This window comes from Maniola hyperantus, chromosome Z, assembly GCF_902806685.2.
Source record: "Maniola hyperantus chromosome Z, iAphHyp1.2, whole genome shotgun sequence".
Classification (NCBI taxonomy): domain Eukaryota; kingdom Metazoa; phylum Arthropoda; class Insecta; order Lepidoptera; family Nymphalidae; genus Maniola; species Maniola hyperantus.
The window spans coordinates 6,778,051-6,797,582 of NC_048564.1; the positions used below are offsets into that span (position 1 = coordinate 6,778,051).

Here is a 19,532-nt window from a genome sequence, read left to right on the forward strand (position 1 = left end):
GACAGCGCGCCTCGGCTCTGCCTGCATGGGTGCCGTGTGTGTTGCGGTTACTTTGCGGCTAATTTGAATGCGCCCTTAGTCTCAACGACACTCGCGCCAACATTACACATTGGTGGTACAATAATATCAAAAACCTCGCAAGTTCCAACGACAACTCTACATAGACAAAACATTCTCAAAGATGTACCTACTCTAATGACAGGCATACAAGTAGACACGCGAAATGACCCCAGTATCCCTTTTTTATTCCGATACAAGTTAATCCTTCACTGCTATCTCACATGGTGGTAAGCGACGATGCTTGGCTGGATATGTATCGGCTTTTAACTAAGATGGTAGCCGGGCTAACTTGGAAGGGCTATGGGTTAAGAGCGATTTCATTAAATTAAACAAATTACGGCTGTTTCTACGCGGCATGAGGCATAGTCCTTGGCGGCACGGCTTTGCCGGTAAGGTGGTGACTAGCAACGCCGAAGACGCTCACCAGACCAGACCAGAGACAATTTACAAATTATATATTCCCAAATTACCCTTGCCAGGAATCAAACCCGGTACCTCCCACTTACGTATCAGATCACAGCGCTTACCACTACGACCGGGAGGTCATCCAAATCCTATTTTATTAATTTTGGATATGGACAACTAAAACGTTAATTTTAATTCGCTTTTACCTGAACTGGGGTCAACCGGCGGCTCCTCCTCGGTATAGTCTGGCTCAGGCTCAGGACCGTTATCGTCGTCTGCATTCAACGACATGAAGAAACGGAGAGAGACTATATATTATTATTATGTTTGCACATACTTTTGCATGCCTAGCTTGCTATCACTAAGTATAAGCTTATCAGCTTTGACATAAAGTACTTTTTTATTTATAGATGTTTTAGCACTAATATAAGCCATAGCATAGGTGTTATAAAAATATCGTTTTAATAATATCATTTTATGAAGTATGAAAATGTTGGGTAAGTAGGTACAATAATTGTGCAAATTAAATCAAATCTAGTTTCCCAAATTAACAGCCAGACACAGTGTGCAAAAATATCTATTTATAATTATTATTATTCATAACACTGACTGACTCCAACGTACTTTGAGTGAACGGCATAGCTTAAACCGGTGGGTCAAGAAGCATGAGATTCATCGAGGAGATCATTATCATCATAATCAACTTATCGCTAGCTCAATACTAAGCACGGGTGTCCTCCAGGATGAGAAGTACTTGGCCATTCTATCAGCGCGGAGAAAATGCCAAAGAAAATTTTCACAGGTTGAATTACGTTAGATTTGCCCCTAGCCTTAATTATAAAGGTACTTACAGTCCGGAGCGGGAGGCTCCGGGTTCGATAGCAGACACGCGGCCCACTCGGTTCGCGCGATTTCGCCGTCCCCATCTGCGTCACAGCCGCGCGTCCATGCTCGCGCGCATCTTTTTGGCTTTACTACCTGTTAATTGGATCATTTTATCACACAGTTAAATTCATAAGTTATGATACATAACTCAATCTGCTGAGTAGCTTATTAAGTTATAACGGAGACCTCCACTAAGAAACCATAAAAATATAATACAGGCAAAAAGAACTCTGGCCTTGAACCGTAGTGGGTCATTTATCGTTCTATTCGGTGGTAGGTTCGCAGTAGAGCACGACGGCGGGGGAGTATCTTTGCTACCAGCGCTGTAGGAAGATAATATACTACCAATATGCCGAAACGCGTCTCTAGGAAGTCATTCAGTCCAGTGTTCCTGGACCTGACGACGTCTGAACTTGTTATATGTTTTAGGGTCTGAACTATCGTAAGTGGTATTCATTATAAATATAAATATCTGACGACTGCACTCATCTGATTAGTCGGATTAGTTTGGAACCCGTCCGGGGTCCTTTTTCAAAGGGCCTCTAATCGCGACGTGGCGCGATTAGAGGCGGACGTACCCCGGACGGTTTCGAGACTAATCGGGCATACTCCGACTAATCAGGTGAGTGTAGTCGTTAAATATTTATATTGCATATTCTATATATATGTATAAAACATACCTTCTTAATGAGCCGCCGCAGCCCTCTGTACTCTGATTTCTGCAGCGTGCCGCTCCTATCCCGGTCGAGTTCCCTAAACTTCCAATCGGCAACGGAACGCGCATCTGCAACCGCCCCCCCTTGATCCGACCTTGCTCGATCGAATTCACCACTGAATATTTTTATTAGGTTCCCATTGAACTGCGCACGATCGATTCGCGTGCAACCTGGACATTAAAGCAATTAAAATTGCAACATTATTTGATTTCAATGTCTGAATAGGTAATAGAAAGAGTAGAATAAATATGCACTTAGCTATTTATTAATATTTAAGTAAATCCATACTAATAATATAAGCTTTTAATTATTTATTAAATACGAAAGTGTGTCTTTCTGTATATCTGTCTGTTTGCTGGATTTTCAAGGCCCATCTGTTTAAGCGATTTTGTTGAGAGGTACAGAGATAACTTGCACGTCGGGGAAGGACATTGACTACCTTTGGTTGCGGAATATCAAAGAGTTCCTGCGGGATTTAAAAAAACCTAAATCCAGACGGACGAAGTCGCGGTCATCATCTAGTTGTTTAGTATTAATTTTCTATGGTCTTGAAAGTTTGACTTAACCTTCATGTAATTTATAATATGACACGATGTGATAGTTAAGCGAAGGCGAAAATTATTTATCTATACTGGATTAGGTATTCTACAAAATATAAAGAGAATAGAAGATATTTTTTAATGACACAATACCTAAATAACCTAATAAATTCTAACTAGCCAGATAAATTAAAAGTCACAGAAATTGTGGTATATTAGGAAAACAACTGATAACTGTAACTGAAAACTTCTACATATCGTAACCAAAACATAATTCGTAGCGTAGCTACCTATCTACCTAATATTGAAGGTTCTTAGAACTTGATTTCGCTCGAAATGGAAAGGTGGATGTCTTGGCCATCAACGTAGGCTTAGTAAGAATATATCGACAACGTTGATAGATTTAAGTAAAGAAACACTATGATGTCAGAATACAAAATCTGAGTTTCATCATTTATCTACAGCAAGCGTTGTGGAAACTTTGTAAAGGGAAAATTGTTAAATAGGACTGAATAAACGACTTAAAAGAAGAACCTTTGGTAACATTATTTAGTTTTAAATACTTGTATGTACATACAATATAACGTACACGCTTTGGGTTTTTTGTTTCCATCATACTCAAAGCCGTATACATATCTACTAAATTGCACGTCAAAGTAAATAAATCTGAGTTTAGATTGTTATTATCAAAAAAACACGTCTCCACTTCACTCCGTAAGTCCCTATGCTATACACATCGGATTATTAAACTCGAAATCTATCAACGTTGCCGAGATGTGCGAACTCTACTAAGGGAGCTGTTACCAGTGGAGCATGATAAGTAAAGAAACACGCAACACGCATCGCGTGGTAGGTATAAAATTAACATATCGCATCTATACTGTGACTCTTTAACTGTGAGGAAAGTAAATGTTTGTGTGTAAAACAAAATTGGGTTTCAAACATGTTTCAAATGACAATTTTTCGTATATCATTCCAATCCAAAACTATTCCAGAATTAACGCAGTGATTCAATTAATGTTGATTCAAGAAATCAATAAAAATGGTCCATAATAATTAGCAAGGCCCTTCCTTTTTTTAGTGAGGCTATTTAGAGGCTAGGTAGGTAGATTCTTCCTACATCAATGGTATATACATACAATTATATAGTTTTTTCGGGTAAATATCTAGCAACCGCGTGTTTTTTTTAGTGACTGAATTTTCGTGAGTAGGTTCGGTTCGACGAGACGCCGATTCTGACTGGAGGACGCTCCAGTCATACCATCTATTTTATTGGACAATCGTTTTTCTGATGTTTTTCTGAGTTTATTATCCAATTGTCTCAATATAAAAAAAATTGTGTTAGTCAGACAATTTCGATACCCCACCGAATCGACATGTTTTATACCTGCACACTAAAATTCTATCGAGAATTTTCACAGAGAAAAACTTGGGCGTCTTGTTGAACCGAACCTACTCACGAAGGTCCAGTTTGTTATTAATCATTAAAAAAACAGGCTGTGGCTGCTGGACTAATACTTGAAGGAAGTTCGGAAACAAATTTATAATAAATACCTATACCAAAAATTGTAAGTGAAGGAGCCGTAGTCTAAACGAACTAAAGGCTATCCAAGGCTTCGATAGCCAGAGGGATGCAAGTTCAATCACTGCCGATTCCGCAATTTTGATATGCATTAAAAAATTATATCGGCTCTAACTCTAATAGAAGGCATGTAATTACCTAGATATGATAAGAGAGCATTTCATTCATCATTTTCACTCAGATCATATTTTCCAAGTAGGTATTCGTAATCCTTTATTCGTCGATGATCAAAAGATTTAACACAATGCCCAATGGGTTCATCGGTAGGTAAGTGCCGGCCAGTGATAGCAATACGTCCGTAAGTCGACTAGCCACACGCGGCAAATGTACTCCGTTGCTCGCCAAGTAGCCCTGTACTCGCTCGCCGTGTGCGTTTCGCCAATGTATAATGTCGCAGCAAAATGGTATAAACCAGGATTTGGTCATATCCCTTTGACCGTCATCCCTTTGGTCATAACACCGGGAGTCGGGAGATGTTTAAACGACAACTCAATTTGAATATTTCACTAAACAAATCTAGTGATATAATAAAATACTTAGCACAGTTTATGAAATGTAACGATGGACCGAACTGACGGACTTTCTTCTTCATAAAAACACTAGGGGGTACGACTGTGTGGGATCGGGATGATCAGATTTCCATTCTAGTCTAAGAAAACACTAAGGGCGCCTTCAAATTTGGCAATATTATGGTTCTGTTGAACCTAAATAGGTACACATAATATATCTGATGCATGTAAACTTACTTCTTTTGTTACGTTGACCTCGTACAGATGATCTTCTCTTAGTTTGCGATTTACCTGTAAAATACATTTTAAATAAGCCAGTTGCCAAGTCAACCTATACTGGGCATAGTAGGATTTTGAATTATGCATTATAGGTAGGTTTTCTTCTTGTTCTTTTCACCTCTCCAGTGTCTCCAAGTAGCTTGAAGGAGATTGGTCGGTAAAAATGTGCCAAATTTCTGAATACTATATGAGGAACAGACCTCTATGGGTACAGCACAGCTGGTGTCAGGTAAAAAGATCTCTGGATTACAACAGAGGTTACGTTATGTTTGAATGACAAACCCACCGAAATAAAATTTCAGATCGATAGAAATCTTGTAACTTGTAAGTGGTCTAAAATACCTAAATAACGAATTGCAATCTTCAAGTGCGAATAAGAACAAAGAAGTTCAATAAAAGCTTATAATTTTATAATTATTATTAGTGGGTGTGGGGTCGTTTTAAATCATTTCCTTCTTTGGTACATTTAATCTGAGATACTCAAGCATGAACCTACGACCCTGCGTGTTGCATTAGAAAGGATTTAAAAAGCTATAGCCTATTGGTGTTTTAATTTATGCCTCTGATAAAGACAGCGTGATTTTTCTTATTTTTAAAATACACTTAACATACTCACTTATTTTTGAGTCTCATTGTTTAACATATAGTTTCGTCTAGTCCGTATGTAAGTCACAGACATGGCACAGTTATAGAAACATTCTCCGAAAACCAGTCTGGCGATATATTAGGTAAAAAATTTAATAGGTAAACTCTGAACAGTATTGTATCAGCACTTTCAAACAGATAGACGACGCGGGCTGATTTTTGTTTTATGTAGTGACTCTAAATACATACTTGATGCAAGTATCCGGGGAGATGTTACACTACTAGAGGAGCAAACCTCATTACGCATCATGACAGCCAGTCTCAATGAAGACGCAGGAAAAATTGACTGCTAACGTGTGCACGGAAATAAAGGTGTGCTTTCTATTCCTTTATTCTCATAGTCATATAGAGATCAGGTGCATGATCAACGGCTTTACGTGTTCCCTGATGGACGGGCAGTACCATCGTCAACTTCCCAACTCTAGGCTGCTACTAATAATACGGAACTTCATGATCTGCAGCCAAATAAACTAAGAACAATGGTCACGAAGCAGTTACCACTGTATTATGTCTTCGGAGTACAAGCGAGCATTTGTAATATGCCCATGCCGTTTTTAAACTGCGGAATTCTATTACGTATTTGCCTGCGACATGTACGGCAGTCAGACTGAGACCATTATGCAGGGCATTGCACCCTCTAGCAACAGGACATCTCTCTGCAAGTGTGGCGGTGTCCTGTAAGAGGGAGACGGGGGACCGTCTACGCAACCGGTCCAAATGGCAGTGATGTACAGCATTAGTCAATACGAAAACCGGTAACGAACGAGCTTCCCACGAATGCCTATGCTGTCTCCATAACTTTTAATTGAACGATGAGAAAATGTCTTAATTATTTAAGACACTTTATATTGTTATTATAATAAGTTAACCAGTGATCATAATGGTACATCTAAATATATTATCAAAGGGAAAGGTGACTGACTGACTGACTGATCTATCAACGCACAGCTCACTTGACAGTACACACACTACTGGACAGATCGAGCTGAAATTTCGCATGCAGATAGCTTTTATGACGTAGGTGAGAAAGAATTTTTGTATGGGTTTGAAGTTTGTGTAAGTAGTCCACGTGGACGAAGTCGCGAGCATAAGCTAGTTTTACATAATTAACACCACAATTAGGTGTGAGTACACATACATTGAGTGTTTCAGCATAAGCAAAATTCAAAACATTAATTCAAAATAAAATAAAAATAAAAATCTTTTTTATTCGAATAAACTTTTACAAGTACTTTCAAATAGTCGGATGCATCTACCACTGGTTCGGAATGCCTTTCCAATCGAGAAGAACCAGCAAGAAACTCGGCGGTTGCTCTTTTCAAATATTTGATATAGGTACAATAGGTATTGAAAGTACAAGTAGGTACTGTTGTAGGTACTCTTTTTGATAGTCGGGATACAGATGATAGTGGTGATAATTTTGTGTTAAGTACGTTAACTTAAAACTAAAGCTACGAGGGTTCCAAACGCACCCAGGATGAGAAGAGCCCACAACAAACTCAGCCGGGTAGGCACTCCTCTGTTCACAATAAATCGCTATTGAAAGTCTAGTATGAAATCAGTCTTCCGTAATAAAAATAGTAAGTAGATTACGTATAAAACAAATTAACTAACTGACTGGCATCTCAACCGCTGGTCCTGGAAAATGAGATTTTGCGTGTAGCATTTCTCTCACTAAATGGTTTTCAGCTTGTAGTTATTCTTACAAAATCCTATCAGCTTACTTATATAATGCATAAGTAGGTACATAGCATCGTATGTCATGACACCAATACAATATTTGCTGAGGACAGGAAATTCCACACCAATATACCTAGGTATTTATCAGCTTATCATCTTTCAAATCGATATTTTGTTTCAAAGTCGACTACGTAGGTATGTGTATCTAATAGGTAACTGTGAGGTAACTATCAAGAAACACAAAAATAATAGGTACTTACTTATTTAAAATCTATTAAATACTAACTGATGCCCGCGACTTCGTGCGCGTGGATTTACATTTTTCAAAATCCCGCGGGAATTCTTTGATTTTCCGGGATAAAAGTAGCCTATAATCCAGGGTATAATCTATCTACATTCCCATCCAAATCCATTCAGCCGTTTTTGCGCGATTGAGTAACAAACATCCAAACATCCACACTTTTACATTTATAATATTATTAGTATTAGGACTAGCTGATGCCCGCGACTTCGTCCGCGTGGATTTACATTTTTAAAAATCCCGCGGGAACTCTTTGGTTTTCCGGGGGAAAAAGTAGCCTATGTGTTAATCCAGGGTATAATCTATCTCCATTACAAATTTCATCCAAATCCGTTCAGCCGTTTTTGCGTGATTGAGTAACAAACATCCAAAAATCCACACTTACACATTTATAATATTATTAGGATTAGGATAGAATGCCTACTTGCGTAGCTATTGTTATTGGGTTCAGCGTAAAAACATCGGTGTCATTGAGGAGTCGTAGAGTTCGAGACAAAATAAACCAATATTCTCGAAACTGCTCAACGGTATCTGATATCGTTACGTCCCAGACATACCGGCGGCTGACCGTAATGAGCGTGAACTAGTCAACGCGTGCTCTAACCCCACCGGGGTCTATTATAATGATGTACGATGGATGTACGTAACCGACCCGGTCTTTATTATACTAAAGCGTTCTCGTTGTATTTTTTTAAAGAATATTAGCCATGAATTTGGTCTGGTGGGAGGCTTCAGCCGTGGCTAGTTACCACCCTACCGGCAAAGCCGTGCCGCCAAGCGATTTAGCGTTCCGGTACGATGCCGTGTAGAAACCAAAGGGGTATGGGTTTACTAAAAACTGCCATACCCCTTCCAGGTTAGCCCATTATCATCTTAGACTGCATCATCACTTACCACCAGGTGAGATTGCAGTCAAGGGCTAACTTGTATGTAAATAAAAAAAAAAAATAGTGCAACGGGCGGGGTTTGAACCGTCGACCTTTCGGTTTTCAGTACACTCCTTTACATTGAGGCTTGAATTTATCCTCCTTATTTCTAAGTTTGCACTTCGCTCAAAAGGAAGCGGTCATAATACCTAAGTACCTTGGTTTTATATAATATCTCTCACCCGGCTATACTCACGTGTTTTGTCGACGTTAGCCCGACTAGTTTCGAACCCATTCCGGGGTACGTGAGTATAGCCGGGTAAGAGATATTATATAAAATGGAAATCACTTACGATAGTTTAAACGCTAAAAAACCTAGTTTGGTTGTTGTGTTTTAGCAGTATTTTAAACATTCTACCTTGGACCAAGCTAGCTTCAATTTAATGTTATTACCTATATTCTACTTCAAAGATACAGAGTGGAGTCGCGTGCGGTTTCCATAATACTTGATAAATTCTAAATCCCAACAATATTGCATACAAAATATAGATATAGAACCTTCAACCAGTTTTGTACAAAGCGGAGTATATGTATAGGCGCATTATTGATAACATGTATGATATGGTTTGAACCTCTGCGCTCGTTTATCGTGGCACCATGCAGGTAGATGACTTGGCTAAATATAAAACATCAAAGCGGCAAGATATCCCAACAAACCTATTAAACGATGTCTGAGGAGTTTTTTTCTGTCGGCTCATGGTGGAGACGCGTTGCCTCCACAATCATATGGACAAAAAACAGGGTTTCATTGTATTACGGCGTCGAGCTGTCTGACAGGAACGATCTTTTCTAAGAAAACCCGCTCCAACTCAGTCGACCTCACAGTTAACTTTAGTCGAGTGTCAAATATTATGTTGAGTGTTAAGTCGTTTTGACAACACGAGTGGGCATAAAGACGACAGACCATCGTTTTCCCTTTTCTTTCCGTTTTTGGAATGGATACGGGTACCTAGTTGATTTGTTCCGTACCTCAAAATAAAAAAGGAACCCTTGTAGGTTCACTTCGTTGTCTGTCTGTCCGTCTATCTGTCTGTCATGTCTGTGAAGACCAGTCAAGAATCAAACCTATAGGGCACTACCTTATTACTTAAATTTGACAGATAGCAATGTTTTATTGCACAAGTAAAAGAGAATATCCGAAAGCCGTAGATTTGTGGTTACATCACAAAACAAATAAAAGTGTAATTTTTGTACGATGGTACGGAACCTTTTGTGTGCGATTCCGACCCGCACTTGACTGATTTTTAAGTTTATATTTTTATTCATTACCGTAGTTTCAGGTTTGAGGTTTAAGTTGGTGCGGTGTCGCAGTGACATTAACGACACAGTTAAAAGCTTTTAAAGCAATTATACCGTTATCGACAGTCAATGGTTACCGACATCTACCAAAGTTATTTCGTAAGGATAAATAGGCAAAACTATAATTAATTCGGAATTCTCACGTCGGACAACGCTTGCTAGCGGCTATCAAATTTATATTTTACTAACTTATGCTCGAGACTTCGTCCGGACAAACCCCTATTTTACCCCTTTAGGGATTTACTACACAGCCAATAGATCAATGAGATTTTTGCATAGATAAAATAATATAGTTTTACACGTGGAGAGTGAGCTTTCTATTTTAGATTTAAAATTAGCCATTGCATCAAAAAGTATTGTAACAAAACCTCAATTATTATTAAGAATCTTGAGTCACGGGAGCCAAGCCGCGGGTAATTGTTAGTAGGCTATAAATTAATGAACTGAGAACAAAACGGTGCAATTGCACGAAACGATTTTACAGGACGAAAAACTGAAAGAAAGCTGTTGACATTTTTCTATAATTATGTCTTTTTGATCGAAATCACGAACTTTGAACACAATTTTAGCACCAATTTCGGTTTTTTTTATTAGGAAATGAGTTCAGAGTTGTATTCAGTGATCAAGTCACAAACTTCAATCTCAAGTTATGTACAGTTTTAGGCCGTTTTGCAAGGAGATAAGTACAGGTTTGTATTTAGTGTGCCAAAAACGTCCGGATGAAAAAAAAAAGTGTTTTTATCAGAAGTGTAATTAATTACCAACATCGTTTTGTTTGCCAGCTCTTCAATTATACATCACATGGACAAAGTTGCAGGCAAAACCTAGTGGTCTATAACTCGATGGTTAGAGGAACTAAATTTCAACGCCGTAATTTGGGCCTTACTCGCAATCGGGTCAATATAAGTGCTAATATAATCAAAGTATAATTGCCCACGTGAATACTGAACTACCGTCTGGCGCCATGCACTACACAACTAGTATTTATAAATTATGCTCACGTACAAGAAGAAATATGAGCGAACTACTGATGTCGATACCGTCGATACCTAGGAATGACACCTCAGTATCTACGCTGCATTTAAAAAAATAAACAACCAGACAAACAGATCTCATATTCAAAAATGGGCTGTTTACAATTTAGTAGCTATCTATTACAAATGACTAGCTGTTGAGAAGTTTTGTTTATACTTAGCCAGATTTGATCGTAGTTTTATTAGACCTTGTGATTGATCTAACGGGGTCCTATAGAATTCTAGCCTGATTTTCGTACGGATCTTCCTATTGATTACGTTTTTAAAATAATTTCTTTGAAGTGGTACGAACATCGTTTAGCGGTAGAACCCTTTATAATGCTATGACTGTATTAAACCAAGAACTTTGAGAGCACCGGAATTAATGAGTTCATCAGACCTGAACGACTTTTCTGAGTTTCGAGTATTGAAATAGTGTGTTGATACCTATAGACACAATGTCAGTACTAGGTGGTACTAGTTTGAATATTGAAATTGTCTGTTGCAGTACAGGAACATAATCTAAATATATAAAAGGAAAAGGTGGCAGACCGACTGACTGATCTATCAACGCACAGCTCAAACTACAGGACGGATCGGGCTAAAATTTTGCATGCATATATACGTATCTATTATAACGTAGCGCTAAGAAAAGATTTTTGAAAATTGAACTCCTAATAGGGTTAAATAGGGGTTTAAAATTTGTATACTCCACGCGAACGAAGTTCCGAGCATAAGCTAGTTAGAAGTAAGAAAGGATCATGACATTGCCTCACGAGACGTAACACATCAGAAAGAGCTCAATAAGATGTGTATAAGCTTTTCTCTTGGGAAAGAAAGCAGCTTTCTAGATACCTACTAAGTGTAAAAGGGGTGAACGTAAATTATGGTAGAATCTATTTTCTTTACAGATCCTATAGATTATAGAGAGAGAGCCCGGGAGGGCCGGACCTTCGTTATTTTATAAAATAACGAAGTTTTGGTCCTCCCGGGCTCTTCATTATCATCATGATCAACCCATCACCGGCTCACTACAAAGCACGGGTCTCCTCTCAGAGTGAGAAGGGTTTTGGCCATAGTCTACCACGCTGGCCATGTGCGGAATGGTAGACTTCACACACCTTTGAGAACATTATGGAGGAACATCGTGAGGAAACCTGCATACCCGGGCTCTTAGTCCACTACAAATTGTAATTAATTTGACAATAGATTTATGAATCAGAAATTTCGTGATTAAAAACATTTTCTTTTAGGATTTAGTCGTATTAGACAAACGTTAAGATGCATCTAAATATATCATGTAACATGACTGTGTAAAGCTTTGGTTATTTAAAACTTCCACGTTGTTAGGCAAAACTACTAAAATGTCATAAAATAATGAAACAAGTTGTGAAACCATGTTATGTAGGTACCTATATAGTCTGGACGCGCTAGTAAACGCAAACTGTGGAAATGGAAATGTAAATATGTACCCATATCCAGGTCAAATCAGTGTACACCTAGATAATATTCAATTAACTCGTCAATAAAACCTGATATATAGTATTTTAAAATGTTTCATAATTCTTAACTGCAGGTCCAGTATCTATCGCATAATTGAATAGGTACCTCTATCTGCCAATATAGGTAATTTCATCGGCTGTAACATTAAATAGAAACAATTTAAATGATAACCGTGACTTCGTCAGTGTGGATTTAAGTTTTCAAAAATTTCGTAAGAATTCTTTGATTTTCCGGGACAAAATTATTCGATCGATTCCAGGACGCAAGCTATCTCTGTTACCAAGTAGATAATGCCTGCGATTTCATCGACTTGGAATTTAGGTTTAGTACGAATCCCGTGGGGAGATTTTGATTTTCCGGGACGAAAACAGCCTATGTCTATCCCCGGAATGCATCTGCAAGTGGACCAAATATCGGCAAAATCCGTGGGCTGTAAAATGCTAGGAGGCATACAAACAGACAAACAGAGTCACTTTTGCATTTATAATATTAGTTTGTACTAGCTTAGCTTGCGACTTTGGCCGCGTGGCTTATACAGATTTCAAATCCGTATTTTACTCCCTTAGAGGTTGAATTTTCAAAAGTTCTTTCTTAGCAGATGTCTAATACTGTACGTCATAATACCTATCTGCATGGCAAGTTTAATCCAGATCCTTCCAGTACTTCGAGCTGTGCGTTAATAGATCTTTACTATAAAATAACAGGTTTTTAAAATTTTAGTCTATTCATTTGTTCAAGGAATATCAAAAAGGCTAGTTTTATAAGTAGGTATAATCCTTAATCAGCATATATTTAGTTACGAGTTATGACAAAGCATGACATCCATTGCAATCAATGAACAATGATTCGAAGCCATAGAACAATAGTTCGATTAAGAAACATTACAATCGACTAATATAAAAAATAAAGCGTATGGACACACAGACACACACACAACGAACCATGACGAAATGACAATAATAATTTTCTCAACACAAATGAATAATGCATACCAACATTCCTAATGGCTGTATGAAAATAAGATGATTGCTAATATTATATAACCAGGCGATTGCGAATCAGACTCGCGCATCGAGGTTCCGTACCTTTGAAAAATAATAACAAAGAAAATAATTATTCATTTGGTCTAATTATCGACCCCCTCAAAAACAAAACAATCTAGATGACACTTTAAATCCACTAATTTTGTCTGGTGGGAGGCTTCGGCCGTGGCTAGTAACGACCCTACTGGCAAAGCCGTGCCGCCAAGCGATTTAGCGTTCCGGTACGATGCCGTGTAGAAACCAAAGGGGCATGGGTTTATTAAAAACTGCAATACCTCTTCCAGGTTGGCCCGCTTCCATCTTAGACTGCATCGTCACTTACCACCAGGTGAGACTGCAGTCAGGGCTAACTTGTATCTGAATAAAAAAATCCACGCGGGCGAAGCCGCGAACATCAGTTAGTTAAATATAATAAACAACGAGAATTCAATGCTTACGGACTCATTCATATGATTTTTCCTCGTATAAAATCTGTGCGATTTTATTCTATGTATGAAAACTCTTTGCTACTAAACTTCTTAAATTGATTTATTTTAAACTAAACTGCTAATAGTTAGGGAGGCGAGGTAGCTAAATAGCGTAATTCAACGGCGCCGTCGAGACCTATCAAAATCGAAAGATAAAATAATTTCGAAAAGAAAAGCTCGTATGGTAAAAACCATTTTAGCGGTGGGTTTGGCGTGTACGGTTTTTCAAAAATGTTTAAAAAAACAGTTACTTGGGCATTCTCGAGCGCGTCAGATATTCATACTACGTATGCCCCAAGTGCCTCTGATAACAACGGTATACTAATCTGCCGGTTTGGGTGGTGGGTGTAGGCATATAAAGTAGTCAAAAATGCAAAAAAAAAAATTACTCGAGCGCGTCAGATTTTCGGAAGGGGTGTTGAGTAGGCCCCAAGGAAGCTCCCTTTAAAAAAACTGACGATTTCGGCGCGACGATAAGTTACGATGAATTTTTGAAAATGCAAAAAAAAAAAGTTTTTTCGAAATACTCGAGCGCGTCAGATTTTCATAGGGGAGGTTTATCTCGGTAGCCTGAAAGCATATTTTCTTAATCTGACAAAAATGTTGGTGGGTTCTCTTAATCTGACCGAAAAAGGTTTTTTTGGTTTCTTTTTTTTCCTTTCTTTCTCCTTGATAATTGAAATTAAGGAAAAATACTGGTAGGACGGCATATTTCCGCGAAGCGCTCAGTCTGTATTACATGTTTATGGCAAATTCCTCTTTTTTGCTTCAATTCTTCACTTCGTTTTGCTTACGGTACGTCCAAAAAACAATTTGAGGATCAACAGGCTATTGAATAATATACATACATGAAACTGTACATGTTAATGATACTTTTGTATACAGATACGCGTAACTTTTTCCGAGTCCACGAAAATTGTCGAGAAGCTTAAGAAAAAAAAAATTTGAGATATAATAAAAGTCACATAATTTAATTATCGTTATTTCATATCAATTATTTAACACCCTCAGTTTTCGAGATATACTCAAAAAACCGGGAGTTTGAGTTTTTATGATGCTTCAAGTCAAAAAGTTTTAACTTTTAAAATGTAAAGAGACCTTTTTTGTGTAAAATAAAATTACCTTTTTTGTTTATTTAAACTTTTTTTTGGTAAAATGTATCGTTCGCGACTTATATGCCGCAACGCGTTTTTCGGAAGACGAAATGGCTCCTCCACACTTCCGGTCATGCGGAAACCGGCAGATTTTGTATTTTTAGTAAATTTTAGATTATATTCTTCAAAATAAAAAAATAAAAAATCGCGCTCGAGAATTCCGGATTAACGTTTTTTTTTTTTACAAGTTCGCGACCCTATAACTCGGCGGCGTCAAGGACTTATCGTCAGATTTGTTAAATTTAGTCTTAAAACACTAAAATCAACCCCCAATATCTTAATCTGACGCGCTCGAGTATTTCAGACTATCGATTTTTTTTTACTAATCTGATCGTCTATCCTAGGCGCGCGTCACTACATATAGAGCTAAATACTTTAGAAGGTTGTTCTATTGGGTCTAAGGTATCTCTCATATCTTAAACTGCCACGCTCGAGTATTGCCGAAAATTCCCCTATTCGCCTCCCTAACTATAAAGTATGTGCTCGTAAAAGAAAGTCACGACCGCGTAAAAAAAGAATGCTATGCAAAAGATTTAATTTTCGAATCATAAAGCTTATTTCACATTACGGGATATAAATTATATTGTTATAGTCCGGTCAATGTTGGTGGTCCCAACATTCGTACCAATTTTTAGAGCTAAAACAACTTGTATTGAAAAATATATCTGTACTCTACTTAACGAGATTTAGACTATATGACACCGGCATTTGCACTGGACGCATGCATTGAAGGCATAAAGAGTGATACCCCACATGCCAGGGTAAGAAAAAACATTTTGTCCTTGAAAAATAATTGAATTTCTAATTTCAAGACTCGGTTTTGGGTACAATGTTGACATTGTACACCACGTATCTAAATTTCAGGTCGGTAACTGATTTCGTCAACGAGCTAGATCCATGACATACAGACGGACAGAGAGATAGCAGAGTAATTTGCTCTTTGAGTATAGAACGCTAAAACCGGGGGAAAAGCTGAAATTAGTATTTTGCAAGAACTAGAATGGAAATAATAAACACACGCTTATAAAAATAATTTTTCGTACAAACAACTTCTATTTCTTGGATACGAATTGTTAAAATATGAATTTAACTATGCGTCTTTTATTACCGAAGCAGTTATAAAATAAATTATATTATTATGTTCAACCATTACGAGTAGATAGACATTCAATAAGATTTTATGGTATAATATCCATTATATCGTAAAATACCACTGAATATCTGTAATTGAACTTACGGTTTCAGTAGTTCTGGTTAGGATTTCTGGAGTCACGACTGAAAATGTTCAAATTATAGCTAGCCATCAAATCGACAATCTCTTTGTTATACCTTACTATCCGAATTCTTCCTATAGTGCGCGACGATTTGAGAAGGCAATTTTCTAGTGACGTGACAATGATATGACATACCGTGTACGGGGTATCTAATCGACATCGATATTAATTTTGATAGGCACCTACGCAACAAAATGAGCGTAAAATAGTTAGTACCACTTTTGTTTATATTTTTGTTTAATCATCACACTCAAATTCCAATGAACTAACATCGCCGCAAACACATAAAGAACCTTCGTCACTGGTTTCTCCGACTTCTATAATAAAATGTTCCATTTCATTTTCTATTCCTTACCTTGACACCGACGCTACCTGTAACCTAGTTTTTGACATGTACGAAGACCTCAACGAAAAGGTATTTTTTCACCTAACGCGACAAATAGCTTAGGATATGTCTGAACGATTTTCTTCTGTAAATAAAATTCAGTTATAGTGTTATGAATCACTGTGCAATCAAAATCATCTACATACAATTTTAGACCTCTTTTCTTCCGTTTTTTGGGTGATTAAATGTAATTGTTCATCTGACCCTACCGATTTTGATTTTGATTTTATTTTGGACATTGTTCTTTTCGATATGCCAGTGTAAAACACAGCCCTATTGAGTGTCTGTTTGACAGTATTTATTTATAACAATTTTTTTTCAGTTCAATGTCACAATTTTCTCATTTTCTGGCTAGTTCACGTGTTTGAGAGTGAATGGTTTATTTTTATTTTCACACGTCGTGACGAAGAATCAACTGAAGCCATGTTCAATACCTACACAAAACTGCACGCAACAATGAAATCGATCAATACGGACTTGTGCAACACTAAAATTATGACAGCATACCCGGGCGTCTCCCCCACCACGACTCGCCTCATACCCCGATTGCCATTTCAAGCTGTCGCGCTAGAGCTTAATAGGTTTTCGGTAAACTTGCATCATAAAACATTGTAAATTAAGGCTAACGTACATTAGCGCATATGCGTCTAAGCTCTTTGGCAGCCATAGCATAAGCCAAAATAAAGCAGCTATGGAATTAACAAAAGATTTAATTCAGACGACCAAACCGCCCCCGATCGTCTTGAAGGAGCCTAAACGGCTAACAATATCAGCTTACTGCTAAGAAACGATCGCAAGCGATAGTAGTAAATGGATGTGCTCCAATACCATCTGCATCGTGCAAGAAATGAGATACTATCATTTGTAGTAGGTACTTACAGCCCCGAGTAGGTACAATTATAGCTCCATGCTGTATGGTATTGGTTGATTTTGATATTTTTAGATTCTAAAATGATGTTTGCATGATATAAACAGTGTAATATTTGTGCAAGTAAAGTATTTTCTCATAATGTAAGTGGTTCTGACCCTTGAATCAGTCAACGACAGAATGCAAATTGCAAACAAAAGGCTATGCGCTGAAAAATCTGTATAGAACTAGTTTTATATTATGCAGACACATAATAAACCCATCGATAATAATAAATAACTTATCGAACAGACTTAGTTCTGCCGCATATGCGGTAAAAAAGATTCGCCAGTTGACAGACATAGAAACTGCGAGACTAGTATATTTTAGTTACTTTCACAGCATTATGTCATATGGTATATTATTATGGGGTAATGCTGCTGATATTAATTCTATTTTTGTGCTGCAGAAAAGGGCTGTTCGAGCCATATACAGTATGGGGCCACGAGAGTCGCTGAGAACTAAATTTAGGGAAGTTAAAATTATGACAGTGCATAATCAATATATTTTTGAAAATTTACTGTACGTACATAAAAACATAAATAATTTAAAAAAAAAAAGTGACTGTCATAATATAAATACTAGAAATAAAAATAAACTTGTAATTCCCGCCTCTAGGCTCAGTAAAGTTAGCAATTCATTTGCTCGTAATTCCATACGTTTCTATAATAAGCTTCCAGAAGACATATTGGAGATGTCTCTCAACAAGTTCAAAGTTTTCATAAAACGTAAACTAATTGAAAAATCCTATTACAATGTAAAGGATTATTTAAATGATAAGCAAGCTTGGGAATGAGTTGCTTAACGACTTTGTGATAGTTCTAATAAGTTTCAATAATTTTGTAAAGTGGTGATAATAAAAAGAATACCCGGCTGAGTTTGTTGTGGGCTCTTCTCAGACCTGGGCGCGTTTGGAACCCTCGTAGCTTTAGTTTTAAGTTTGCGTTATAATTATCACCACTATATTATCTTACAAATCTAACACTATACCAGACAATCAATAAGAGTAATTTATTACCTATTTTGAATAAATCATTTGACTTTTGACTTTTGACTTTTGATATAAATTTTATTATAAGTTAAAATTGTAAGTTAAATATATACCGTTTAGAATAAAGAATACAGAAGCCATCGCATCGCCAAAGATAAAAATTGTAAGTATATTACTGTATGCTCAATATTAATATTCCTAAAAGAGTCGCCTACGCAGGGCGACGTCCGTCGTCTGCTGATTGCTGTGCCTAATCGCCAACATCCTATAGGCATATCCTTAGGTATCCTCTTGCTCATAAGATTAAATATCAAGCCCACGTATAGACCAAACAGGGTCAATCCTGTTAGGAAGATTTATTTATTTTATTAACAAAGCCCTCGCGTTTGATTGCGAATTACTATATGCTATTAGTTGATGCCCGTGACTTCATTCGCGCAGATTTAGGTTTTTTAAATTGGCTCATGGGAACTTTGAATTTTCGGGATAAAAATTAACCTATGTCCGTCTCTGAGATGTAAGCTATCTCTGTACCGATTTTTTTTCAATATCGGTAAAGCGGATGGTCTTTGAAAATGTAATAGACAGACGGACAAATACACTTTTACATTTATAATATTAGAATGGATTATGCTTAGACATGGTAAAAATGATTGATTTTTATAATGCAATTTATATTGTAGATAAGCGAGTGATGGTTACTTGAATTCCTGGAATATTGCAACATATTACAACTTTTGGTTAAGTACGCTGCGATGACGAAGTCGCGGGTATCTGTTAGATTTGTTATAAAAATAAGCTCAGGTAAAAATTGGCGTCGGTCATAAGTTTAGACCTGCGGCGACTACGTTTTGCACTTAATTCTATCGAAGAATTTTGATTAAGGGCGGTTCTCTTTTTGGCATACATATAAAATGTCGTTTCTGTGATTGTTTTAGCTGGTTTTAGCCGACGCGCCCATTTGGTATT

General features: G+C 37.3%; 1 protein-coding gene across 2 annotated transcripts in view; it reads right to left on the minus strand.

Moving 5' to 3' along the window:
- magu (SPARC related modular calcium binding-like protein magu) overlaps nucleotides 1–19,532 on the minus strand; it is a 43,994-nt gene that overhangs the window by 10,423 nt on the left and 14,039 nt on the right. The window contains exons 4-7 of one of the 2 annotated variants that reach the window (XM_034983819.2): nucleotides 4,934–4,987; nucleotides 2,031–2,236; nucleotides 1,317–1,443; nucleotides 672–773 (exon numbers count right to left, since the gene is read on the minus strand). In XM_034983819.2, coding sequence (XP_034839710.1) covers nucleotides 672–773; nucleotides 1,317–1,443; nucleotides 2,031–2,236; nucleotides 4,934–4,987 — 489 coding nt within the window. The remainder of the gene's footprint in view (nucleotides 1–671; nucleotides 774–1,316; nucleotides 1,444–2,030; nucleotides 2,237–4,933; nucleotides 4,988–19,532) is intronic. The other variant, XM_034983820.2, reaches the window with a different exon arrangement.